Source organism: Saimiri boliviensis, chromosome 3 (genome assembly GCF_048565385.1).
Source record: "Saimiri boliviensis isolate mSaiBol1 chromosome 3, mSaiBol1.pri, whole genome shotgun sequence".
NCBI lineage: Eukaryota > Metazoa > Chordata > Mammalia > Primates > Cebidae > Saimiri > Saimiri boliviensis.
This window is the reverse complement of record NC_133451.1, coordinates 2,747,505-2,772,755: the sequence shown is the minus strand read 5'-3', so window position 1 is coordinate 2,772,755 and position 25,251 is coordinate 2,747,505. Positions and strand designations below refer to the sequence as shown.

Below are 25,251 nucleotides of genomic sequence, written 5' to 3'. Positions count from 1 at the left end.
GGCGGGGCCTGGCTGTCGGCGGTGGGCGGGGCGGAGGCGGGCTGTCTGCCGTGGGGCGCGGCTGAGCGGGAGAGGGCGGGGCCTGGCTGTCGGCGGTGGGCGGGGCGGAGGCGGGCTGTCTGCCGTGGGGCGCGGCTGAGGGGAGGGGGCGGGGCCTGGCTGTCGGCGGTGGGCGGGGCGGAGGCGGGCTGTCTGCCGTGGGGCGCGGCTGAGCGGGAGGGGGCGGGGCCTGGCTGTCGGCGGTGGGCGGGGCGGGAAGGGGTGGGGCGGGCTGCCGTGGGGCGCGGCTGCGCGGGGGACAGCGAGGCCTGGCGGTCGGCGGTGGGCGGGGCGGGACCTCGTAGGGGGCGCGGCTGCGCGGGGGAGGGCGGGGCCTGGCTGTCGGCGGTGGGCGGGGCGGGAAGGGGTGGGGCGGGCTGCCGTGGGGCGCGGCTGCGCTGGGGACGGCCGGGCCGGGCTGTCGGCGGTGGGCGGGGTGCACCGGGGAAAGTTCCGGGAAGGGCTGCGTTCGGCCAACCCCGGGCGCGGAAGTTCCCGGCGGCCTCGCGGCCTCCCGGGCAGGCCCACAGCCATGTCCGGAGACCCGGGGTCGGGCGGCTGGGAGGGGGGCCCGCGCGCAGCCGCCACGCTCTGCGGCCTGTACCACGAGGCGGGGCAGCGGCTGCGGCACCAGCAGGACCAGCTGGCCGCCCGCGACGCCCTCATCGCGCGCCTTCGCGCCCGCCTCGCCGCGCTGGAGGGCGACGCCGCACCGTCCCTCGTGGACGCGCTGCTGGAGCAGGTGTCGCGCTTCCGGGAGCAGCTGCGGCGGCACGAGGGCGGCGCCGCGGAGGCCCAGATGCGCCAGGTGCGAGGGCGGGCACCCGAGAGGGTTGCGGGTGCGAGAGTGCGTGTGGCGGCCGGGTCCTGGGGGTGAGGGAGCACCAGGTGCTGGGGGTGAGGAGGCCCTGGGTTCTGGGGAGTGAGGGCCGCCCGGGCCTGAGGGCGTGAGGTCCTGGGGTTGAGGGTCTCCGGGTCCTGGGTGAGTTCTCCACCCTGCAGGTGGAAGGGCCCTGGTGGGTAAGGAAGTGCTGGGTCCTAGGGAGTGAGGGGGCACCAGGTCCTTGGGGGGGGGTAAGGGGACCCCACGGGCTGAGGTGTGCTTGGTCCTGGAGGGTTTGGGGTGGCACCAAATCCTGGAGGAGGTGAAGAGGCTCTGTCCTGGGGTGTGAGGGTGCAGGGTTCTGAAGGGGATAAGGAAAGGTTGGATACTGGGGGGCTGGGAGGGCACTGGGTTCTGGCCGGGGTGGTGAGGAGGCAGTGGATTCTTAGGAGGGGTTGGTGCAGTTCTTGCTGTGTGTGTATAGTGTGTGTTCGGGTTGGTTTTTACTGGCGTTTTGAGGTGCATGTGTGGGAACACATTCTGAGGGGTGTGTATGCTGTCTGTGTGGTGTGTGGTGTGTGTGTCTGTCTTGGGTGCAAGATCAGCGTACTCACGTTGTGTTCTAGAGCCCCTTCCAGCCCTCACCCATGCCTGTGTCTTTCACTAGGAGCGATGGCAGGTGCGGCTCTGTGTCTGATAACGACACAAATGCCAGGCTGGGCGCAGTGGCTCACACCTGTAATCCCAGCACATTGGGAGGCGAGGCAGGTAGATTGCCTGAGCTCAGGAGTTCGAGACAAGCCTGAGCAACATGGCAAAACCCTGTCTCTACAAAAATGACAAAAAATTAGCTGGGCATGGTGGTGCGTGCCTGTGCTCCCAGCCACTAGAGAGGCTGAGGTGGGAGGATCACTTGAGCCTGGGAAGCGGAGGTTGCATTGAGCCACGATGGCACCTCTGCACTCCAACCTCGGCGACAGAGTGAGACTGCGTCCAAAAAAATTAAAAATAGACACAAATCCTAAATTTCTTCTCTTTGTCCTTGTCCGTGATGTTTCTGTCTGTTTTTGATGATGAACCCTAAGCCCCGGAACAGCAGTATGAGTAACCGTTTTTGTGTGTGACAGTATTTGCAAGGATCTGAAACATCTGGGTGCACTCTGGCATCTTTTATTCCATTGGATTCATGGCTGTTATCCTGGTGTTCCCAGGAAAGAAACTGACCTGCAAAGGCAGTCGCCTGCGAAAAGTAGTTTTTGTTTCCAGGGCTGCCCCCACCGCCGGATTTTAGGAGAAGAAAGCAATTTTGAATATGTGAAAAGCAAACAGCCCCTGTAAGCCCGTGGTGTGGTGACTAGTGTTAGCCTCTGGCACCCTTCTCCCGGCTTTCCTCTGCGCATAGCACACGTGCCCGTTTGGTATGGTTGCGCCCATGCTGTGTATGCAGTTCTACTTAATATTAGGTTGTCAGTATCTACATCATTTAAAATACTTTCAGCAGACAGATGAGTCCCCTTCTCTACTGTCTCCCTCATTCTGGAAGGTAGATCCTGACTAGAGCAGAGGGAAGTTGAGAGGTCACCTGGTCTGCACCAACAGGTTTTGGTGTTGTGGACACCAGGAACCACAGAGGAGTACAGACCAAGGACCTGGAGGGACGCTCTGAACTCATCTCCAGAACGTTGGTGGGACAGTTAGAGCATGCAGGGACCGCACGCCCAGAGCAGTATACTTGCAGTCTGGTGGCCACTGGTGTTCAGCTCACATGTGTCCCCCGTGTTCCGTGTATCTGGCCACTGACCAAGCAGCTTATTGCGGCTGCCTGGTAGCCTCAGATAGAATTAGGTCTGTGGTCCAGCATGACTGGTCCTGGTCCTGTCTTCCCAACACGTAAGCATGTAGGTTTTGTTATGGGATTTTTAATTTTTTTTTTTTTTGAGACAGGGTCTCTGTCACCAAGGCAGGAGTGGCACAAATACTGCTTACTGCAGCCTCAATCTTCTGGGCTCAATTGATCCTCCTGACTCAGCCTTCCATATAGCTGGGACCACAGGAGTGTGCCATCACACCTGGCCAATTTATTTTTTTGCAGAGACAGAGTCTTGCTGTGTTGCCCAGGCTGGTCTAGAACTCCTGGCTTCAAGTGATCTTCCTGCCTTGACCTCCCAAAGTGCTGGGATTACAGGCATGCACCACCATGCCCAGGGTGGGGTTGTTAATTATTTAAGGAACATTTTAATGATTTAGTTTAGTTTTTTTTTTTTTTTTTTTTTTTTTGAGACGGAGTTTTGCTCTTGTTACCCAGGCTGGAGTGCAATGGCACGATCTCGGCTCACTGCAACCTCCACCTCCTGGGTTCAAGCAATTCTCCTGCCTCAGCCTCCCGAGTAGCGGGAACTACAGGTGTGCACCACCATGCCCAGCTAATTTTTGTATTTTTAGTAGAGACGGGGTTTCACCTTGTTGACCAGGATGGTCTCGATCTCTTGACCTCATGATCCACCCGTCTCGGCCTCCCGAAGTGCTGGGATTATAGGCTTGAGCCACTGCGCCCGGCCTTAGTTTAGATTTTTTTTTTTGAGACGGAGTTTCGCTCTTGTTACCCAGGCTGGAGTGCAATGGCGCAATCTCGGCTCACCGCAACCTCCGCCTCCTGGGTTCAGGCAATTCTCCTGCCTCAGCCTCCTGAGTAGCTGGGATTACAGGCACGTGCCACCATGCCCAGCTAATTTTTTGTATTTTTTAGTAGAGACGGGGTTTTACCATGTTGACCAGGATGGTCTCGATTTCTTGACCTCGTGATCCACCCGCCTTGGCCTCCCGAAGTGCTGGGATTACAGGCGTGAGCCACCGCGCCCGGCCCCTTAGTTTAGTTTTTTAAGAGACAAGGTCTTGCTCTGTGACACTGCCACCTAGGCTGGAGTGCGGTGGCGCCATCATAGCTCACTGTAACCTTGCACTCCTGCGCTCAAGCAGTCCTCCCGTCACAGCCTCCTGAGAGCCCTCCACAGGACTATGAGCCACCACCCCTGCCTAACTTTTTAAGTTTTTGTAGAGATGGGGGAGGGTCTCATCATGTTGCCCAGGCCGGTTTCAAACTCCTGGCCTCCAGCGATCCTCCTGCCTCACACCTCCCAAAGTGCTGAGATTATAGGCGTGAGCCACTGTGCCTGGCCTTATCTGGTATCTTATACAATTACATGTTGCTCATCCCATCATTCAGTCCGAGGTTGATCACAGAACCTGTGGAAGAATGGAGGTTTATCATCCCCTATAGGCCCTAGGTTCACCGAGGTGCAGTGCAGAGTTAAAGCCACGGGAGGAAGCACGCTGTCGGGAGGTTGTGTTCATCTGTGGCCATGTCAGAGAGCCCATTAGGAGCAGGAACCTTGGACCAGTAGGGACTGAGGGCTCCCGGAAAGAGTGCTGAGGCTCAAGGTGTGGAGAAAATGACCCGTGCCTCTAGGACCAAGCTGTGGTCCGTGTGTGATGGCGCAAGATCAGGCCAGCGAATTGTGTTGGGTGTGAGACCTTACCTCGGCTGTAACACAAGGCCTGGATGGGTAACTTTGCAAAGCCCCTCCAGTGAATGCTTTCTGGAATAATGGGGCCAACTCACTGTGCAGCCCGTTACCACTCAACCGCTCCCGTCGCCACTCTGGGGACCGGCTTCCTAGGCTTTGCGTGGTCCTGGCGCATCAGCCGCCCTCCCTGCCAGCTGTCCTTAGCTTTGCTTTGCTTGCTTGCTTGGCTGTTTTCTTTTTTGTTTCTTTCTTTCCGTTTCTTCTTTCCTTCCTTGTTTCTTCTCTTCTCTCTTCTTTCCTCTCCTCTCCTCTTTCTGACCCTTGGGCTCAAGTGATCCTTCTGCCTTGGCCTCCCAAAATGCTGGGAATACAGGCTTGGGCCACCGTGCTCAGCCTCTTCCAGCTTATCTTTCCCTGTTTGGCCACACTGTTTATGGAGAGGCATAGGGTACACCCGATACAATAGGTTGCGTTCGTTTTTGTCCTCTTTATTTTTGAGACAGGGTCTCGCTGTTACTCAGGCTGGAGTGCAGTGGCACCATCTCAGCTCACTGCAACCTCTGCCTCCTCCTGGGTTCAAACAATTCTTCTGCCTCAGGCTCCCAAGTAGCTGGGATTACAGGTGCCCCCCACCACACCTGGCTACTTGTTGTATTTTTAATAGAGACAGTGTTTCATCATGTTGGCCAGGCTGGCCTAGAACTCCTGACCTCAGGTGATCCGCCCACCTCAGCCTCCCAAAGTGCTGGGATTACAGGCGTGAGCCACTGTGCCCGGCTGTCCTTACCCTTGCCTTGCTCCCCCTCCAGAGAGGAACAGTCTTGCTCCCTCATCACTGTGTCCACAGGGCACATCTTGACTGCTCGGTACATGCTGTCAGGACTCGGTGAACTGGCCTTATAATCTCTGTGTTCCTGTCCTCTCGTACTTCCATCAGCTCCTGGTGTAGGAGCAGCTGTGAGCTGGGCTGTAGCGCCCACCTCGGTACTCTATTCGGGCTGCCTGAGAAGCGGGAGAAAAGGGGCTGTACTGGGCCAATGCATGTCCCCAGAATTCTTGTCCACCTGCGGCTTGTGAATGTTGACCTGATTCGGAAATAGAGGCTTTGCAGATGTAATAAATGAAAATGAGGTCACACTGAACTCACATGGGTAATTATTATAAGGGTACCAGTCGCTAATCCACCTCCTGCAATCTGAGGTCGATCACAGGACCTGTGGAAGAGTGGAGAGGTTTATCACCTGTGGGTCCTGGGTTCACTGAGGTGGCAGTGCAGAATTACTTTCACTGATTACATCCGCAACGTATAACAGAGGCCGTGTGAAGACAGAGGCAGAAATTGGGGGATGTGGTTCACCAGCCGCAGAATGCCGGCCACTACCAGAGGTGGCAAAGACAAGGGAGGATTCTTTCCTAGATTCCTGGCAGGGGGCAAGGTCCTGCTGACACCTGGGCTTTGGACTTCTGGCTTCCAGAGCTGTGAGAGAATGTATTCTGTTATTTAAGCCACCAAGTATGGTGCTTTGTGGCAGCAGCCTTGTAGGCCAAGAGGCCACTGTGCCCTTTTTTTTTTTTTTTTTTTGAGACAGAGTCTTACTCAGCTGCCCAGGCTGGAGTACAATGGCATTTTCTCAGCTCGCGGCAACCTCTGCCTGTAAGGTTCAAGAGAGTCTCCAGCCTCAGCTTCCCGAGTAGCTGGGATTACAGGTGCATGCCACCAAGTCCAGCTCTTTTTTTTTTTTTTTTTTTTTGTATTTTTAGTAGAGACAGGGTTTCTCCATGATGGCCAGGCTGGTACTGAACTCCTGACCTCAGGTGATCCACTGGCCTCAGCCTCCCAAAGTGCTGGGATTACAGGTGTGAGCTACCCCGCCCGGCCTATGCCTCTTATTTTTAAGGCCAATCCACAAGACTATTAATAGAGCTCTTTACACTTTGTGTTCTGAGCATGGAGCTGTGGGTTGTGGGTCCCAGCGACAGGCTTTCGTCAGCCCAGTTGCTGACAAGTCTGTTGTTGCAGCCGTGAGTGTAAAGCCACAACTCCAGCACCTACCTTGCTTTCTGATCACAGTGGTCAAGGTGCTGCTGTATCCTAAGAACTGTTACTAACTGGACACGGCACTCAGACAGATAAACCAGCACAAATCTCTGTAACTTCAGAGCCAGCGACAAATGCCAAAAGCCCAGGGGCTGGAGGGGTCTTGGGGCCCTCATGCTGCTGAGGGGAGGTGAGTGGGGCTGCTCCCGTGGGTGGCACATAGAGCCCGGGTTCTCATGTGTCTCCATGTGGCCCAGTCTTACTCTCATTTACTGGGCATCTCTGGGGGGCTGGGCTCAGTGTCGAGTTTGAGGGTGTAGAGGCCAAAGAGTGCCACGCCCGTGGGATCTAGGAGCCACGGACACGGAACAGATTGTTTGTTTCTCTTACTGTCTGCATTTGACCACATTTTACCTGGGCACAGTGACTCCTGCTAAGGCAGGAGGAGGATTGCTTGAGGTCAGGAGTTCAAGACCAGCCTGGGCAACATAGTGAGACCCTGTCTCTATTTAAAAAAAAAACAAATAGGGTTTTTTGCCTGAAGTCCTTTATCCCTGAGGAGGCTCTCACTGCCACCCAGGCTAGAGCACAGCCTTGGTGTCAAAGAGAGACCCTGTCTTTAAAAATCAATCAATCAATAAAAACAAGAAAAATAATAATCAGGGTTCCTGTAGTAATATAGCTTAGTATTTTGTTCTGTTGTGATGAGAATATTCTAGATTCCTGGTCTGTCCCTTCTCACCTCAAGTACTAGAGACAGAGGCTGGACCCTTCTGCTGGCACTTCTAGGGGAGAGCCCGGGCTCCTCCCTGGCTTTTCTGAAACTGTTTCTTCATTTGTGGGATGGCCTAGTTGAGCCTGCTTCACTTCCCTCCTAGATCATTTATTTTGGAAGATTCTTTGAAAATAGAAAAGCACAAATTTAAGGCCAGGTATTACAAAATTGTCAAGTCAGTTGTGATGGCTCACGCCTGTAATCCCAGTACTTTGGGAGGTTGAGGCAGGCGGATCACTCAGTCCAGGACCAGCCTGGGCAACATGGTGAAATCTTGTCTCTACAAAAAAGACAAAAATTAGTTGGGCACAGTGGCATGCGCTCGGAGTCCAGCTACTTAGGGGGCTGAGGCAGGAGGCTCACTTGAGCCTGGGAGGTGGAGGCTACAGTGAGCCATGATGGCTCCACTGCACTCCAGCCTGGGTGACAGGGCAAGACGCTGTCTCAAAAAAAGAAACGTCATTTTAAGAACCTTTTAAATTCTTTGTTATTGCTATTATTATTATTTGAGACGGAGTCTTACTCTGTTGCCCAGGCTGGAGTGCTGTGGTGCAATCTCGGCTCACTGCAACCTCTGCCTCCCAGGTTCAAGCAATTCTCCTGCCTCAAGCCTCCCCAGTAGCTGGGACCACAGGCGTGCCAGCACGCCCAGCTAATTTTTTGTATTTTTAGTAGAAACAGCATTTTTCACTGTGTTGGCCAGATGGTCTCCATCTCCTGGCCTCGTGCTCTGCCCGCCTTAGCCTCCCAAAGTGTTGGGATTACAGGTGTAAGCCACTGCACCTGGCCTTTTAATTCTTTAAGAAGTAATTAGGGCTGGGCGCGGTGGCTCAAGCCTGTAATCCCAGCACTTTGGGAGGCTGAGGCGGGTGGATCATGAGGTCAAGAGATCGAGACCATCCTGGTCAGCATGGTGAAACCCCGTCTCTACTAAAAATACAAAAAATTAACTGGGCATGGTGGCACGTGCCTGTAATCCCAGCTACTCAGGAGGCTGAGGCAGGAGAATTGCCTGAACCCAGGAGGCGGAGGTTGCGGTGAGCCAAGATCGTGCCATTGCACTCCAGCCTGGGTAGCAAGAGCGAAACTCCGTCTCAAGAAAAAAAAAAAAAGAAGTAATTAGGGTTGGATGTGTTAATTTCCTAGAGCTGCTGTAACAAAGTACCACAAACTGGGGGACTTCAAGCAACAGAAACTTCTTCTGTGTGTCTGTCCAGATGTGCATCTTTTTTTTTTTTTTTTTTTTTTTTGAGACGGAGTTTCACTTTGTTTACCCAGGCTGGAGTGCAATGGCGCAATCTCGGCTCACCGCAACCTCCGCCTCCTGGGTTCAGGCAATTCTCCTGCCTCAGCCTCCTGAGTAGCTGGGATTACAGGCACGCGCCACCACGCCCAGCTAATGTTTTGTATTTTTAGTAGAGGCGGGGTTTCACCATGTTGACCAGGATGGTCTCGATCTCTTGACCTAGTGATCCACCCGCCTCGGCCTCCCAAAGTGCTGGGATTATAGGCTTGAGCCACCGCGCCCGGCCGCAGATGTGCATCTTTTAATGAGGATACCAGTCCTATCCGAATCCGGTTTGTCCTCAGCTTAACTAATTACATCTGCAGGTGCCCTATCTCTAAATAAGGCTCCATTCCCAGATCCTGGGGGTTTCGCTGTGGGCGTCTTTTTGGAGTACCCACTACAGTAAAGTTTCTACCTTTCCTATCAAAAAAGTGCTTGGAATTGCCACTTTGATAATTTGATGAAAACTGGGTATGGTGGCTTGAGCCTGTAGTCCCAGCTATTCAGGAGGCTGAGGTGGGAGGATTGCCTGAGCCAGGAGTTTAAGACCAGCCTGGGCTATATATAGCAAGACCCTCATCTCAAAAAAACATTTTGATGTTTTGAGATCTAAAATTATGAACTTGCTTGTGAAAATAGAATTTGGCAGGGCATGGTGGCTCATGGCTGTAATCCCAGCACATTGGGAAGCCAAGGCGGGTGGATTGCTTGAGCCCAGGAGTTCGAGACCAGCCTAAGCATCACAGCAAAACCCTGACTCTACAAAATACAAAAAAGTGAGCCAGGCACGGTGGCACATGCCTATAGTCCCAGCTACTCAGGTTAGGATGGAGAATCACTTAAGCTTGGGAAGGTCAGGGCTGCAGTGAGCCACAATTGTGCTACTGCACTCTAGCCTGGGTGACAGTAAGACCCTGCCTAAAGAAAAGAAAAGAAAAGAAAAAGGTCTGGTGTGGTGGCTCACACCTGTAATCCCAGTACTTTGGGAGGCCGAGGCAGGCAGATCATCTGAGGTCAGGAGTTCGAGACCAGCCTGGCCAACATGGTGGAACCCCGTCCCTACTAAAAATACAAAAATTAGCTGGGCGTGTTGGCAAAGACCTGTAGTCCCAGCTACTCAGGAGGCTGAGGCTGGAGAACTGCTTGAACTCAGGAGGTGAATGTTGCAGGGCACTCTGGCATGGGCAGCGGAGTGAGACTGTCTCAAAAAAAAAAAAAAAAAAGGGATTTTAAGGTGAAGTTTTAGAACAGAACGTTGTAGCCCGAAAACCTCCAGAGTTAACTGGAGTTAACTGTTAGTCCCAGTGCCTGACTTCTGAATGAGTGTGTTGTTGTCTGGTGACAGGGCGTCCGTGCTGGGTTTCCTTTTGATTTCTGAACATTTGCTCTTGACGCCGGTTCTTTTAATTCAGTAAACAGCGCTTTTAAATCCTCCACTTAGGAAATCGAGAGGCTTACTGAGCAACTGGAAGAGAAGGAGAGGGAGATGCAGCAGCTGCTGAGCCAGCCACAGCACGCGCGAGAGAAGGAGCTGGTCCTGCTGCGGAGGAGCCTGGCAGAGGGGGAGCGGGCCCGGGCCGCCGGTGACGTTCTGTGCCGCTCCTTGGCCAGCGAGACCCATCAGCTGCGGAGGACGCTGACCGCCACCGCCCACATGTGTCAGCATCTGGCCAAGTGTCTGGAGGAGCGACAGCAAGCACAGAGGAGCACGGGGGAGAGGAGTCCTGACGAGGTGGGCCGCAGTGCAGGCGAGCTGTGTGAAGAGCCTGGGCGCTGGCAGCCATTGCCCACGGGCTCCTGATCACACGGGGCGGGGGCGCCCCAGAGCCCTCTTGCGTTCTCAGTAACGAGAGTGGCCGACACGGCAAAACGCGCTCATCCAAGGGTTTCTTTTAAAATGATGGAACGTGCAAAATGTGATAGGAAAGCAGGCAGCCGCTTCACTGCCCCCACAGCAGGCCTGTGGCTGGCCCTGCACCCTGGCGGGTGATGGCACTTCAGTCTCATGTGTCGCCGCTCGGGTCCTTTCTAGGCAGTTCTCTGAAGCAGCACCAAGGTTCATGCAGAAACACACGCTCTGGGATGTTCTGGGCAGGGAGGACATCCCATCCCCATCAGCAGATTCACTGGGGAGAAGCTTGGTCTGAGAACTGCCCGCCTCAGCTGGGTGGATTCCAGGCAGGGAACCTCAGAGAGAACACAGCTGCATTCAGAAGCCAGAGGAAAAGTGCCATCTGGGCAGAGGCAGGGTGTTCTGTCTGATTTTGAGTCACCGTGTCATTTCCCTCTGGGGATTCGAAAGGAGCCACATGCAGGGCTCAGCCTGAGGCGAGTGTGGGGACGGTGGCAGGGTGGGCCCTCGGCACAGTCTCTAAAGAAGTGTCACTTCTCAGCCTGAGCTCAGCTGAGTCACCCGGGGCTTCCCGATGTAGGCTGGGTTAGGACACGCACTTCCTTTGTCATTCAGGGGAATCTCAAACATGATGTCACTGAGACGCAGTCAGAATTCTAGGGCACACATGGGCTTCATGAGACTTTCCATTTAGCGCTGCGGTGGTTAGTGGGGCTCGGTTTGGGTTGTGGCTTCTGTGACTGAATCTCCTGACCCTGCATGGGGCAGAGGTTAGGTTGCCAGGTCCAGAGTCCCCTGGTTGAACCTGACTGTGTGCAGGCAGGACACTGTCATGGGCTCCAAAGGAGGTCAGCCGGGTGTGTGGCCAGGCCCACCCTGGGCGGCTGGGGTCCCCTCGCTGGAGACTCTCTGGTTTACAGTGAGGTTCAGCTTCCTGCCTCCCCTGCTGTCTGTGATAATGGCAAATGTCTGACAATGAGAAGACTTTGCCATGTCTGGTGTGCCAACCCCTGTAGACATTATGGCTTTAGAATATTTACATTCCAAATATTTAAAAGACAAACAGCTGGCTGGGTGTGGTGGCTCACGCCTGTAATCCAGGCCCTTTGGAGGCCAAGGCAGGCGGATCACCTGAGGTCGGGAGTTCAAAACCAGCCTGACCAACATGGTGAAACCCCATCTAAAAAATAATAATAATAATAAATAAAAGACAAACAGCTGAAACTGGTAGGTAGGTTGGGATGAGGACAATGTCACAGGTGATATGGCCCAAAGACGTTCAGTCTGGGCTGTGGCCTGGGCCTGGTGGGGTGGGCCTGGGCAGGGAGGAGGTGGCACCTTGTCCCCGCTTCTCTGCCACATGAACGATCACTACGCGCTGCACTGGGGATGCAGTGAGGCTGTGCGGCCTTAGCCTCTGGGTCCAGCTTTCCCTCTCTTGCTGTGTGTGATGATGTCTTCTCTCTGTCCCTTCCTCACGCAGTCAGGCGGGCCCGCCTCTGTCCAGAGTGTTATTGAAAAGTTACAGGAAGAAAACCGACTGCTGAAACAGAAGGTGACTCACGTGAGTGTCTTTCAGGTTTCGTTTGGGAGGAACAGACGCCTTCGCGCTGTGAGTGAGGGCTCCTTCCTCGGCCGGTGCCTGGGGTTGCCCCACCTTCTGGCCACTATGGCTTGACACACACAGTCCCTAGAGACTGTACTTTCTTTTGCCTAAAATGATGTACAGGACGTGTTCCGTCCATCTCCATCCCCCTAAAATTAACTCACACGTCAGTGAAGGAAGCGCGGGAGTCACCAGCAGGAGGCACCTTCTCTAGCAGAAAAGTCGCACACCGAGTCCGCTTCTGTTTCCGCCGGTTGCCTACGGGCTTCGGGCTTCGTCCCAGTGCCTCAGGGTTCTCTAGAGGGCTGGGTGTCTGCTCTCCGCAGAACAGGGAGGGGAGCTTCCATGTAAGAGGAAACTCACTCTGCGAATCCTGCTGGGAAATAGTTCGCACCGGGTGCCGGCCTGAGCAGCGCCGTCAGCTGCCCTCGCGGTGAGCGTTCCTGCTGCATCTCCGCAGGTTGAAGACCTCAATGCCAAGTGGCAGCGCTACGATGCCAGCAGGGACGAATATGTGAGGGGGCTCCATGCCCAGCTCAGGGGGCTGCAGATCCCCCACGAGCCCGAGCTGATGAGGAAGGAGATCTCCCGGCTCAACAGGCAGTTGGAAGAGACAATAAACAGCTGTGCAGAAGTGAAGCAGGAGCTGGCGGCCTCGACGAGGGCCCGGGACGCTGCGCTGGAACGGGTGCAGATGCTGGAGCAGCAGGTCTGTCCCGGGCTCGGGGTAGCACTGACCGATGTCGGCCAGCCGGTGGTGGCCAAAATTGTGGGACAGGCTGGGCTGAAGGCTTGGTGGCCCTGGGCGGGCGGTGGTCGTGGTGTGGGGGGAGAAGCCAGGCGGAGACCTCCTCCTTCCTTGAGCAGAAATGTGTGTCTTGGCTGTCTTCAGATTCTCGCTTACAAGGATGACTTCATGTCAGAAAGGGCCGATCGGGAACGGGCTCAAAGCAGGATTCAGGAACTGGAGGAAAAAGTCACCTCTTTGCTGCAGCAGGTGTCCTGGAGACAGGTAAGGTGTCGGGGCATCCTTCTTCTCGCTTAGGTTTGGGGTTTTTGTTTTTCTCCTCATGAATTTAGAGCCCTTCTGTGTCTGCCAAGGCCCTGACGTGCTGGTGATGAGGGTTGTGGTGAGCCCTTCCTGCTCTGGGAAGAGCCACCTTGCCTAGCACCTGGGGCGTGGTCACGGAAAGCCTCCCTGCCGCACCGTGTTTAGTTGTGGAGGAGGCTGGCATGGCGGCCTGTGTGAGCAGAGGTGGCTGTCCTCGGGGCCTGTCCTGCCTCCCTGTCCGTCACTGCCATGCAGTCAGAGAGCATGTCCCAGGCCTCAGAGTGTGAGCTCCATACATGCACTGTCCTGTCTGTGAGGCAGGAGCCCCGCTTACCCTGTCACATAGATACGATGGCTCTGGGTGTCCAGGAACCTCCCCCAGCTCAGCCTGGCACATGGAGCTGGGCCTTGCTGGCCAGAGGCCCGTCACCCTACCCCTGGGCTCAGTGCTGTTCCTGCCACGGGGATGCCTTGAGGAGGCCTGGTGTGGCTGGGAAGTGATGGAGCTCCTCACTGTGTGGCCCACGGCCTCTTCCCTTCTCCTCTCCCTTCTCTTCACTGACTTGTGCTCTGCAAAAATCCCGAAGTTTGTCAGCTCCTTATCAAGTGTCTAACACACGTCTGACCATGGAGTAAGTCTGGGGCCCCACTCAAAGACCTTCCTCCCCTGACACAGACTGAAAGGTAGTGGTGCCCCTGCGAGTCGACGCACCCCGGGCGGGAGCTAGGACGCCAAGCTGAGCTGCCCCTTGTGGTAGGGTGTGGACAGGGACCCTGGGGCTGAGGGCCAGCCCCACTGCCCTGTTCTGAGCAGCCACTGGGCCTCTGCAGCTTCTGCTTCTCCTGCACGAAGGGCACAGGGGAGTCATGGTGGGCGCCTCTTCTAACACAACTTGGACTAAGTTCGCAGCCGAGGGCTGGACACAGGCAGCCGTCTGTGGTCGTGCATGAAGGAGGAGGAACCTGGTGGGGGGCCGTCTTCCTACTGAAGTCCGCAGGCTGACAAGGTGGCGCTGGAGGCTTCACCAGCCACAGCAGGCCCTTAAGCCCCTGCCCGGCCCCTGCAGCCTTCTCGGCATCACAGAATGGGGTGTGTCTGGGTGGCTCCCCATTCCCCCAATTTCAGATTCTCCTAAGTCGCTGGGACAGCAGGCCTGGGACAGGGATTCGTCAGCCTGTCCCTTGGGCAGGAATGGGAGCATCTGGCTTCAGAACTACATGTGGGTTTTCCTGGGATTTGGTTTTGCCTGTGGGTTTTCGGGGCTCTGCGAATTTGAGGAAGCCGTGATGTGGACTGAGGGGTCACTAATGGTACAAGCATGAGGATGGGCTCAGGCAGCCTCTCAGAGATTTCAGACCAGAGGAACTGGTTCCAGACCTGCAGGCCCAGATGCTTAGCCCCAAGGGTAAAATTTCTGGTGGGGCCTGGAGACTTTGTACTAAGTGGCCTCTGTGTCCCTTTCAGCAGTAGCCTGGGGTCCCTGGGTGTTGCTCAGTCCCTAGGTGGCACGCCCAGGGACACGGTGCTGAAGGCTGGGGTGATAGGCTGTGGTCCCACCGGGGAAGAGCCACATTCAGACAGGACGTGGAAGCCCGAGGCCTGCTGGATTGGCGTTCCCAGATGAGCAGTGAGGCTGCAGGCTGCAGTGCCTCAGGACAGACGTTTGAACGTGTGCTAAGCTGTGCCAGGCGGTGGGGCCCAGCCAGGGACGCCTCCTGCTGCTACTGAAGGACTCCCTGGGCCCCCGAGTGCTCACAGAGGAGATGCAGAGTGGGGTTGGGACCATTTGCCCAGCTCCCCGCCCTGGGCTCTGCCACCTCCACGCTGTGGTGGGGTGTGGGCTACATCGTCAGGGCCACCTTCTCAGTCGGGTCTCCTGGGGCCGACAGAACAGGGCTTCCACCAAGGGGCTGGGGAGTGGATCCCGCTAGGGCCTGTGTCTTCATGAGCGCGTGAGAGAGCACGTGCGCGATGTCTTCAGTCATTCACCGAGCACCCCTTTGTCTGCGCTCTGGGGTACAGCAGGGAGCAAAGTGAGGGACTGCAGTTCCATTCAGGGACAGATGCAGCAGCTCTAGCTGCAGGAACCCGAGAGCGGCTTTGTGACCTTCAGCACAGCCCATGTAAATAGACCTTGCCTTTTCTGCAGGATTCTCAAGAGCTGGACGCCTGCCGGACTCACGCTGGGAGCAAAACTGCCAAATACTTGGCCACCGATGCACTGGCACTTATAGTGCCACGTGGCTCGAGGCCTGGGACTGGTTCCCAGCAGTTGGAACCCCCTGCAGAGGACGGGCATCCTGGCGCAGCGCAGAAAGGCCAGGGGGACCTTCAGTGCCCTCACTGCCTTCACTGCTTCAGTGACGAGCAAGGTGAAGAGCTCCTCAGGCATGTGGCCGAGTGCTGCCAGTGACTGAGACTCACCGTGCCCTCGCGGCCCCCGGCCCGGCACAGCTGCCCTCAGGGACAGGGAAGTGCTCTCGGATGCCATGGGTTGGCTCTACTGAGCTCCGAGGCCCCCAGAATATGTGTGGGTCCTGTGATCGTTCACTTTGGTCCCCCTTTGGCTGTGGAACAGGCTGGGTCCCAGGGAACTGCCAGTGAGGCAGAGGCCGGAGGTGGAGATGGGGTCAGGAACACCTGCAGAGGGAGGTCCCAGTCTTGTGTCTCCATCAGGCTGAAGCCAGAGCGATCTGATGCTGGCATGCCGGCCCTCCCCCACCTGTACCTGAGAATGCCACAGCTTGCCAGAAAGGGGTGGCTCCTGTGGGAGCCCCTCGTACGGTCCCCAGGTGGAAGCCCATCCTCTTCTACGGAATAAGGTGTCTCCTCTCTGCCTGGAACCGGGAGGTTTGTTACATGGAGTATTGCGGCTGTGCCTCACGCTAGGGGCCCACCCGCCATCACAGAGCCACATGTCTACACTGCAAACAGCATGGAATAGCATTTGTCGCTTATCCAGAACTTAAAGCACACTTATTTTATCCACCTATTTTTATAATAAATGTTCTTCCCACTGTGACTGCTCTGAGAATTTGTGTTGGGAGCTAGGTTGCAGGGACTGAGCAGGAGTTAGAGCAGCTGGCATGGGAATAAAATATCCTGCTGTTTGCCTTATGCCAGGGTGCCAAGACAAGGGGGTCAGTGGGAGGCTGGCTGTGTTTGTCCTCACTGGACTAGACACTTACTCTGGTTATGGGTTTGTCTATCTTGCACCCAAGCAGTCCTCCCACTTCGGCCTCCCAAAGTGCTGGGATTACAGGCATGAGCCACTGCACCCAGCCTATTCATTCTGTCTAACTATATTTTTCTACCCATTAACCATCCCCACTTCATGCCCCCATTTCTGTTCCCAGCCTCTGGTGACTATCATTCCATTCCATTCTCTGCCTCCATGAGTTCAAATTGTTGAGGTCAAAGGTGACTTTGGAAGGACAGAGATATTTTTCTAAGGAGGCCAGTTGCCTTTGGTTTTGGAGATCCCCACAGGCAGGCGAGACAGGCATGAAACGCGAGGGGCTCAAGATTAGGTGACCAGGTTACATTAATAACGAGGTGGTCAGCAGTAGAACAAGAAAAGAGGAAGGAGTAGTAAAATAAATGAAGGAGGGTGAAACTTTTCTTAGCTTTCGTTTGGTAGGGCTTCCTCCTGGGACTATGGCCCGTAACTCTGGAGGGGACAGCGCTCTCCTGCCTCAGCTGTGATGGGGCTGCAGTTAGTAGTTAGGAGCACTAGGTAAGGTCCTTCCTAGGCCAGTCCAAGCTTCTCCTCTTTCCAGCTTTTGATGAGGACGTGATACCCAGGTTGATGTTGATGTACTGGGAACTCTAGGGGAGGTACCTATGTTAAGAGACCATTAGTTTTAAGAGAAGAGAAAGAAGACAGAGCAAGTCTATAATTTTTAAGAAATTGGTCTTTTGTTTCAAAGCTAGGAATGTCAGCAGTGGAGTGTAAATAAGGCAATCTGTAGAGCATCTCTTTTATTTATTTATTTTATTTTTTTTTAGAGACGGGTTTCATTGTGTTGGCCAGGCTGGTCTTGAACTCCTGACCTCGTGGTCCACCCGCGTCGGCCTCCCAAAGTGCTGGGATTATAAGCATGAGCCACCGTGCCCGGCCTAATCTGTAGAGTATCTCATAAGGAGAAAGACTAGTGTCTTTCCTCAGGGCAGTCTGGATTCTCAACAGGGCAACAGGAAGACCTTTGGTCTATGGTAACCGAGTCTCTAGAACTAATGTGATTAAGCAGTTCTTTAAAGTATGATTCATTCTTTCTCCTACTCTCCTTGATGCAGGTGGGTGCCGGGGAGTATGGTATTCCTATCTAATATCTCATGTTGGGGATAGCTTTTTTTTTTTTTTTTTTTTGAGATGGAGTTTCGCTCTTGTTACCCAGGCTGGAGTGCAATGGCGCGATCTCGGCTCACCGCAACCTCCGCCTCCTGGGTTCAGGCAATTCTCCTGCCTCAGCCTCCTGAGTAGCTGGGATTACAGGCATGTGCCACCATGCCCAGCTAATTTTTTGTATTTTTAGTAGAGACGGGATTTCACCAAGTTGACCAGGATGGTCTCGATCTCTTGACCTTGTGATCCACCCGCCTGAGCCTCTCAAAGTGCTGGGATTACAGGCTTGAGCCACCGCGCCCGGCGGGGATAGCTTTTTAATGACGTGTGCAATGAAATGAGCTCCATTGTTTGAGTCAATATTTTTTACTAGTCTAAGCCTGGGTACTGTATTTTTAATTAGAGCCTTGATTACATTTGGCTGTTGCATTTAAAAAGGGGGTAGCTTCAACCCAGCGAGTGAGATGATTTACTATCACTAGTAAGTATTTTCGATGACTTATTGGAGGCATTTCTGTGTAATCAACTTGGACACTTTGGAACAGTCTTAAACCTGGACTCCTTCCCTGAGGGGTAATCTTTTTATAGCTTGTTTATTAGGTTTCTTACATACTAAGCAGCTATCTGTAACCTGTTTGGTCAGGATAAAAATGTTTATACACTATAAACTCTGAGAACTGCATCACACATGGCCTGGGGCCCCCAGTGGGTCCCGTGTTGTAGTTGGGATAAGTTTTCCCTCATAAGGGGTTTAGACAGTATTTCTTTTTGGTCTGGAAATACCCATTTTTCTTTTGAAATTTGATAGCAAATATCTTTATTAGTTTTTTCCTCACATATATATGTATAGAATATATTAGTGTATATATACACAGGTATAAATATATATATGGGCTTAATCTTTAAAGTCTTGTAATTTTAACCTATAGTTAACTTTATTACACATAAAACTTTTTATAAATTTATTTTTCATGAACCTTTCATGACCTGCACAGACCTTCAGAGACATGCTTAAACATTCTGCTTTGTTTTATAACTTTCCGTACCAAAGGTGCATTCTTATGACTTTCTGAAGATTTCTGAGATCTCTTCCTTCTGCGTTCTCTCTCTCCTTTGCCTTACCTTTTGTGTTTCTCTCTGACCTTTGTCTCTTCCAGTCTATTACTCATTTTCTCCTTCTCTCTCTCTAATCTTTGTCTAAATCTTTTATTGCCAGACTCATAGAGTCTCTTCTTTAAGTATTTATCTTATTCATGCTCCCTTCTTACATATAGTTTTTTTTATTTTTTGAGACGGAGCTTCGCTCTTGTTACCCAGGCTGGAGTGCAATGGCACAATCTCGGCTCACCGCAACCTCCGCCTCCCGGGTTCAGGCAATTCTCCTGCCTCAGCCTCCTGAGTAGCTGGGATTACAGGCACGCGCCACCATGCCCAGCTAATTTTTTGTATTTTTAGTAGAGACGGGGTTTCACCATGTGGACCAGGATGGTCTCGATCTCTTGACCTTGGGATCCACCCGCCTCGGCCTCCCAAAGTGCTGGGATTACAGGCTTGAGCCACCGCGCCCGGCCTCTTACATATACTTTTTAAGCTTCTCCTATCTTTTAACTAATCACCTTTCCTCTTGCTTTTTAGACATTAAACTTTTGAAAAAAAATTTTTTGAAGTGGTTTTCTTTCAGTAGTTTAGAATACACTAAGCTGTTTTATGGGTCTTTACTTTGAAATGTTATACTTTAAAAATGGCAATTTTTTAATTGGCTTAATAACAGTATGGCTTGGTTTTATTTGGTAAAGTTCATATGATTTAACTATGTGTGTGTGTGTGTGTATATAATATATATATATATATACACACACGCATACATACACACGCTTTTAATTAGGAAGAAAAACACTTTAAGGACTTGCTAATTTGAAAAGGTGTTAAAGTAAAAAAAAAAGCAAATGTTAAAAATGACTTTACAATAAAAAAATTGGCAGGTTGAATGAGTGTAAAATGAGGAATGTACAGTGAAAAACAAACTAATATAAAGCATTCCAGTTGGTAAAATTAAAAACTTACTTAGGCTTATAATTTATTTTCCAAGGAAATTATGTTGTCATGTAAATTTTGAAATACTTTAGACATATATATTCTATGTAGATTTTGAGTATCTATGTTAACATTTCAAATTTTGCATGAAGCCTTATTAAAGAAACACGGGCCGGGCGCGGTGGCTCACGCCTGTAATCCCAACACTTTGGGAGGCCAAGGTGGGCAGATCATGAGGTCAGGAGTTCAAGACCAGCCCGACCAACATGGTGAAACCTGTCTCTACTAAAAATACAAAAATTAGCTGGATATGGTGGCGCATTCCTGTAATCCCAGCTACTTGGGAAGCTGAGGCAGGAGAACTGCCTGAACCGAAACCTGGGAGGTGGAGGTTTTAGGAAGCCAAAATGGCGCCATTGCATTCCAGCCTGGGCTACAGAGCGAGACTCTGTCTCAAAAAAAATAAATAAATAAAAATGAAAATAAAAAAATAAGGCCGAGCGTGGTGGCTCAAGACTGTAATCCCAGCACTTTGGGAGGCCGAGGAGGGCGGGTCACCTGAGGTCACAAGTTCATGACCAGCCTGGCCAACATGGAGAAACCCCTTCTCTACTAAAAATAAAAAATATTAGCCAGGTGTGATGGCGCATGCCTGTAATCCCAGCTACTCGGAAGGCTGAGACAGGAGAATTGCTTCAACCTGCAAGGTGGAGGTTGCGGTGAGCCAAAATCATGCCACTGCGCCCCAGCCTGGGTGACAGAGCCAGACTCTGTCTCAAAACACACACACACACACACGAAAGAAAACACTGGTTTTTGAAAACCCAGTGTTTTCTTTCGTGTGTGTGTGTGTGTGTGTGTGTGTATGTATGTTTGAGACAGAATTCCAGGATTTGCAAAATTTTCAGTTTTTATGATTATAAATATTATAATTGGTATTAGAAAGCCATGATGAATCCAGAATTAAGAGAAAACTTATTTCATATTTTGTTTGATTAACAATACCAGGCTTGCATGTTCTAACTCGTTCAAGAAAATATCCTTAAAAAAAGGTCTGTAATTTAAGTTATCTATACATCTTTTTTTTTTTTTCACATTAAATGGAAAGTTAAAATCTACATCTTTAGCTGCCATTAAAAAGAAAAAAGAATATCCAATGAAAATTTTCTAACTGGCATAAAGTAACCTTATGATGCTCTCATTACAAGAAAACAAAAATGTATACACTTACAGTCTCTCTACTGGTTAACAAACAGAGCTTTCCTATCCTCAGGTTTTTTTCATTTGCCACCAGACTGGGCTTTGTCCCTTGCTCTCTGGACGCCGGGCTGTGTCTGGTGTGTCTTTATGCTCTTGTTGTCCTCTGCTATCTGTATGCCAGAGCCACCTTTGCGTTTTCATTAACTTCTCCCTGAGGAACACTGGAAACTGTGGACGTCCTCCCTCTTCTGCGCTGGAGTTTCTTGGCAGAGGGGAGGGTCCCCTCACACTATTCATGCAGCTCTGGCAGGCCTGGCGTAAGGCATAATTTATTCTTCTTGAGAGATGGACCTCTTGTTATTAAAATACTCAAGTTGACAGATCCAACCCTCATGTAACTAAAATTTTTGGCCAGAAAATTGAGGGTTTGAGGACTGGGTTTGAGTCTATATAAAACAATAGTACTTTATCATTTATTGCTTCTTATTTTTGTTTTTTTCATTATCTTTCCAGCATTTTAATATTAGGCCTAGGGGATTACTAGGGGAATGATTGTTGCTAGCTTTATCTTTTTTATTCCTTACTTTACTTGGGGTATGTTTGTGGGGTGTGGCTCCATTTCCCTTATTGAAAATTTCTCACCTTTTGGGGTGAGGCTCAATTTCCTTTATTGGAAATTTCTCACTTTTTTTTTTCTGAGACGGAGTTTCGCTCTTGTTACCCAGGCTGGAGTGCAATGGCGCGATCTCGGCTCACTGCAACCTCCGCCTCCTGGGTTCAGGCAATTCTCCTGCCTCAGCCTCCTGAGTAGCTGGGATTACAGGCACGCACCACCATGCCCAGCTAATTTTTTGTATTTTTAGTAGAGACGGGGTTTCACCATGTTGACCTCGTGATCCACCCGCCTCGGCCTCCCAAAGTGCTGGGATTACAGGCGTGAGCCACCGCACCCGGCCTTCACTTCTTTTTTTTTTAACCTCCAAGACACCTCAACTAAGGAATACATCACTGTCCTGCGGCATTTTTTGCCTTGGTATGTCTTGACTAAGGAATACTTCCCCACCCCTGTGGCTTTCCTTAGCCCTGACTACTATGGAAATACTTTGTCACTTTTGGAACCTTTTTTTTTTTTTTTTTACAGTTACCTGGTTGCCGCGGTATGTGAGGATCCTTTTCCCCAGGTCACCGGCTGGTTTCTTTCCATGCAGCTGAGAGTCTGAGTTTATTCATCACACCGGGTGGGTCTTGATTCCTTACTTCTGAGGCCACTGCAGCAAGGCAGTAGGGCATGCCTCCTCATGAGAGAGGACCAGAGATTGCCCCCCTGGAGGAGAGTGCTTTCCTGTATGGGCCACCAAATTGTCAGAAACGAATGTTTGTTCCTTGGTGCCAAAAAGAACTAGCGCTCAAAGGATTTTCTCAGCAAGGCAATTTACTTCTACAGAAGGGTGCATCTCATGGACAGAGCAACAGTGAGAGCACTCCTGAACAGGCAGGGGAGGGGTTCTTAGCCTCGATGCAGGGAGCCCCTACTGCTGTGTTGTTCCTCTATTCGCTAGGGCTGGACTGTAATCTAAGCTAATTCCAATTGGCGATTTTAAAGGGGGCAGGGGTATGAGCCAGGGTGGCAGGTGAGCAGTTTGGTGGGAAGGATGGTTAAGGAACAGGCAACTAAAGGTAGCTCAGGTCAGAGCAGGTGACCAGAATGAATCAGGACAGAGCAGGTGACTAAAGGTGACCTAGGTCAAAGCAGGCGCCCAAGGGAACAGATGTGAACTACTGATTAGAACTGGCAGGAAAGCTGTTTACTGAAACTAGAGGCAAGGGGGTGAGGAGAACCAGGAAGTTCAACTTAAAAATAGAGAACAAATAATAAGAGAGCTGAACATGCTGACACACTGATGCTTTGAAGAGAAAGTTGGAGCTCACTGTGTTCAGCACTTGACATCTTAGATAACATACAGCGATAATTCTGCGAACTATTTCCTTCTGTACTCCTTCCCACTGGGTCTGGTTTGCTTATATGCTTAGTGGCTGGATTCAGCCTATGACGTTGCACCCAAGGGCGTGTAGCTGTGCGTCCGTCACGCTCACTCTGGGATGACAGTCATTTTGGCATAGTTGTCTTCCTCTTTCCCTGACCACTCAGCCCTTAAACCACTAACTGCCAACTCCATTGTTTTCAACAGTGACCTGGGGTACAAATGGCTCTACAAACACATCCAATCAAATTCTGACTCCTTTGAAGGGGTAGTTTCTGGGAACACTGTGCAGCATCTGTTCCCAGCCCTGGATGTCCCCACCCAGCTCTTAGCTGAGCCTGTATCTTTGCTCCCAGGGTTTCACAGCCTCCACTGTTTCTGAGAGCGCCTTCGGGCTTGAAGCTCTTTGTTGCAGATGAAGTCTGTTCCTTTAGGAAGAGATTAGGAGCTATCTATTTTACCGCCTGTTTCTCTACCCAGGCAAAATCGCTGCACAGGACTCAGAGCTGAGGGTGCAGAAAACAGCATCTCAATTCAACTGTTGACTGTTACGGTTTCCTTTCTAGCTGTTGGTATTCTATTTCTGTTCATGACTATTACAGGTTGGGTGTGCCTAATTCAAAAGACGTTCCAAAATCCAAATGTTTTTGAGTATTAAGATTATGCTGCAAGGAAATGCTCGTTGGAACATTTTGGATTTCAGATTTTTGGATTAGAAATGCTCAATCAGTAAGCATGGTGTAAATACTCCAAATCCCAAAAAGTCTGAAACCTGACACAGTTCTGGTACTGAGCACGCCAGATAAGGGATAAAGGATTCTCACCCTGTGCTACTTCTGAGTCAAAACGGGTGAGGATCCCATAGGGCCGCCCCACCTCCCCCATGTCATCAGGAACCCGAGGGGCTCTCATCAAGTCAGGGACTGTGGAGCTGGATGTCCTATAAGCACCCTGGGATGTTCAAGAATGATGTGGTTTCCAGGGAAACAGGGGAAGCTCCCTGGCAAGGGCATGGCCAGGAGAAAGGCTGGGAGCCTGGAGGGCCAAATCGTGTAGCTGCAGATCACGGGGCAGGGCGGCCCCCATGGAGGTGGGAGTGCTCAGAACTGGGCGTGGGGGGTGGCATCTGAGGGTCTCTGGGTCCCAGCACAGTGCTTAGTGTGCTGCAGCACCCCAAGTTTCCCATCACCACTCAGGGCCCACAGTTCCCCTCAGCAGCAGGTATGATTCTACTGCAAGAGGAGGCTGAGACACAGACGTGGTACTGGGCCCCGGCACAGTGTCAAGGCTGTCCACGGCAAGAGTGGGCCAGGCTCTGCGGGCCTGGGCGGGCAGCTTCCCAACAGGGCGAGGTCCGGTCCTGACCTTTCCCCAGCCGCCACTGCAGCCAGAGGAGGAGGCTGGAGTCCCGGGGCCTGCACTGGGGTTTCCGCCCTTCGAGGACACTACTGTTGCCGTGGTGACGGCCCACCTGCTTTGCCCTCTGCCCTGGCATCCCATGAACAAGGAATGTTCTCTTCCTCACACCTGGAAAACAAGTGAGTAAAGTTCCTCATACTGCATCTCCCCTGGCTGGTGACCCATTTCTGGCTCTCTGGGGGCAGACTCCAGAGTTCTAGGACCTGCTGTCCCCACCCTTCTCCTGCAAACTGGCACCCCGGGGGGGGGGGTGCCCAGGCCCTTGTCTGCCCTGACCTGCCTCGAGGACTCCTCACTCTCTGCCTTCCTGATTCCACGGCTTGGGACCCCAATCCCGTCTACTCACGCACTAGGTGAGCCCTCCTCACACAGGCTGTGTGTGTAAGCAGTAGTCCCCAATTCCAGACGTCTCTTCTGACGAATCCATCCAGAACAGGGTCCCCAGTCCCACCGCCCACCTCCAGGGCACACAGTGCAGACCAGCCCCTCTTCCTCCTACCTGTGTCCTGTCCACCAGAAAACCCTGTGGCCTCATCGTCCGAATACCTCCAGAAGCTGGCCCTCCCCTCTTCACCTTCGCTCAGGGTGAAGTCATATTCCGATGGGCACACAGAGGCAGGCTGAACGGGAGGCTGGGAGAAGTGGGAGCTCTTGAGTGTTCTAGGTGGTGAGCAGTAACCAGGATGCAGCTCCATGGGAGCTTTCTGTAAGAGATCTGCCTAAAGAGATCTCAGAAAAAAAGAAAAAAGGGACCATCCTGGGATTCCTTCTTTCATTTTAAATACTATTCACCTCATTTATAACTTATACCCAATTCAAGATTTGTAATTCATTATTTTATTATAAACCCCACCCCACCCCACGACAGGAAGGGCACCAGCCTGTGTGGCCCCGTGATCCCAGCCTGCGACCCACCTCCCTCCTTTGATCTGTGCGGCAGGGGCCTGTGGCTGCCTTCAAGCCAGTAGGTCCTAATCCCGGGTCCCCTTGTCCCCAGGGTGTTCCCAGCTGCTCTGTGAGGACCTGCTGACCCTGCCCCACCCCGTTTGCTGCTTCATAGCACTCGGCACTTCACAAATCGACCCGGATGACGGGGTCGGCTGCTGTCTCCTGCTGCCCGCTCTGCTGGGCACAGAGGATGGCAGGGGCCCCAGGATCACAGAGCTGCTGCCTGGAGAGACCTGGAAACTGCGCCCAGGCGGTGTCCTGGCTCCCCATGGTGGGGTGCATCAGCTGCACGCCCTCTCCCACCATCCCCACCCCCAGCAGAAAGA

At 52.4% G+C, this 25,251-nt stretch overlaps 1 protein-coding gene across 3 annotated transcripts; it reads left to right on the top strand.

Annotated features, from left to right (window-relative positions):
* Window positions 1-432: 432 nt before the first annotated feature.
* Window positions 433-25,235, top strand: TNIP2 (TNFAIP3 interacting protein 2). 3 transcript variants are annotated; one of them, XR_012516795.1, is made up of 7 exons: window positions 433-847; window positions 9,929-10,219; window positions 11,823-11,903; window positions 12,406-12,654; window positions 12,838-12,957; window positions 21,718-24,096; window positions 24,975-25,235. XR_012516795.1 is itself a non-coding variant. In XM_039468589.2 (6 exons), exons 1-6 carry the CDS (start codon window positions 572-574, stop codon window positions 21,739-21,741), a joined length of 1,041 nt encoding a protein of 346 aa, XP_039324523.1. In that variant the 5' UTR covers window positions 433-571; the 3' UTR covers window positions 21,742-25,235. The 3 variants fall into 3 exon arrangements, 2 of the variants coding, with proteins under 2 accessions (XP_039324523.1, XP_039324522.1); XM_039468589.2 differs by having other exon boundaries at window positions 21,718-25,235; XM_039468588.2 differs by lacking the exons at window positions 21,718-24,096; window positions 24,975-25,235 and adding an exon at window positions 15,147-17,373 and having other exon boundaries at window positions 434-847.
* Window positions 25,236-25,251: the final 16 nt, after the last annotated feature.

Coding starts and splice junctions, on each gene's coding strand:
- TNIP2 (XM_039468588.2), top strand. CDS start 572: ATGTCCGGAGACCCGGGGTCGGGCGGCTGGGAGGGGGGCCCGCGCGCA. Junction 11,904..12,405: donor TGAAACAGAAGGTGACTCAC/GTGAGTGTCTTT, acceptor GCATCTCCGCAG/GTTGAAGACCTCAATGCCAA. Junction 12,958..15,146: donor AGCAGGTGTCCTGGAGACAG/GTAAGGTGTCGG, acceptor CCTTTTCTGCAG/GATTCTCAAGAGCTGGACGC.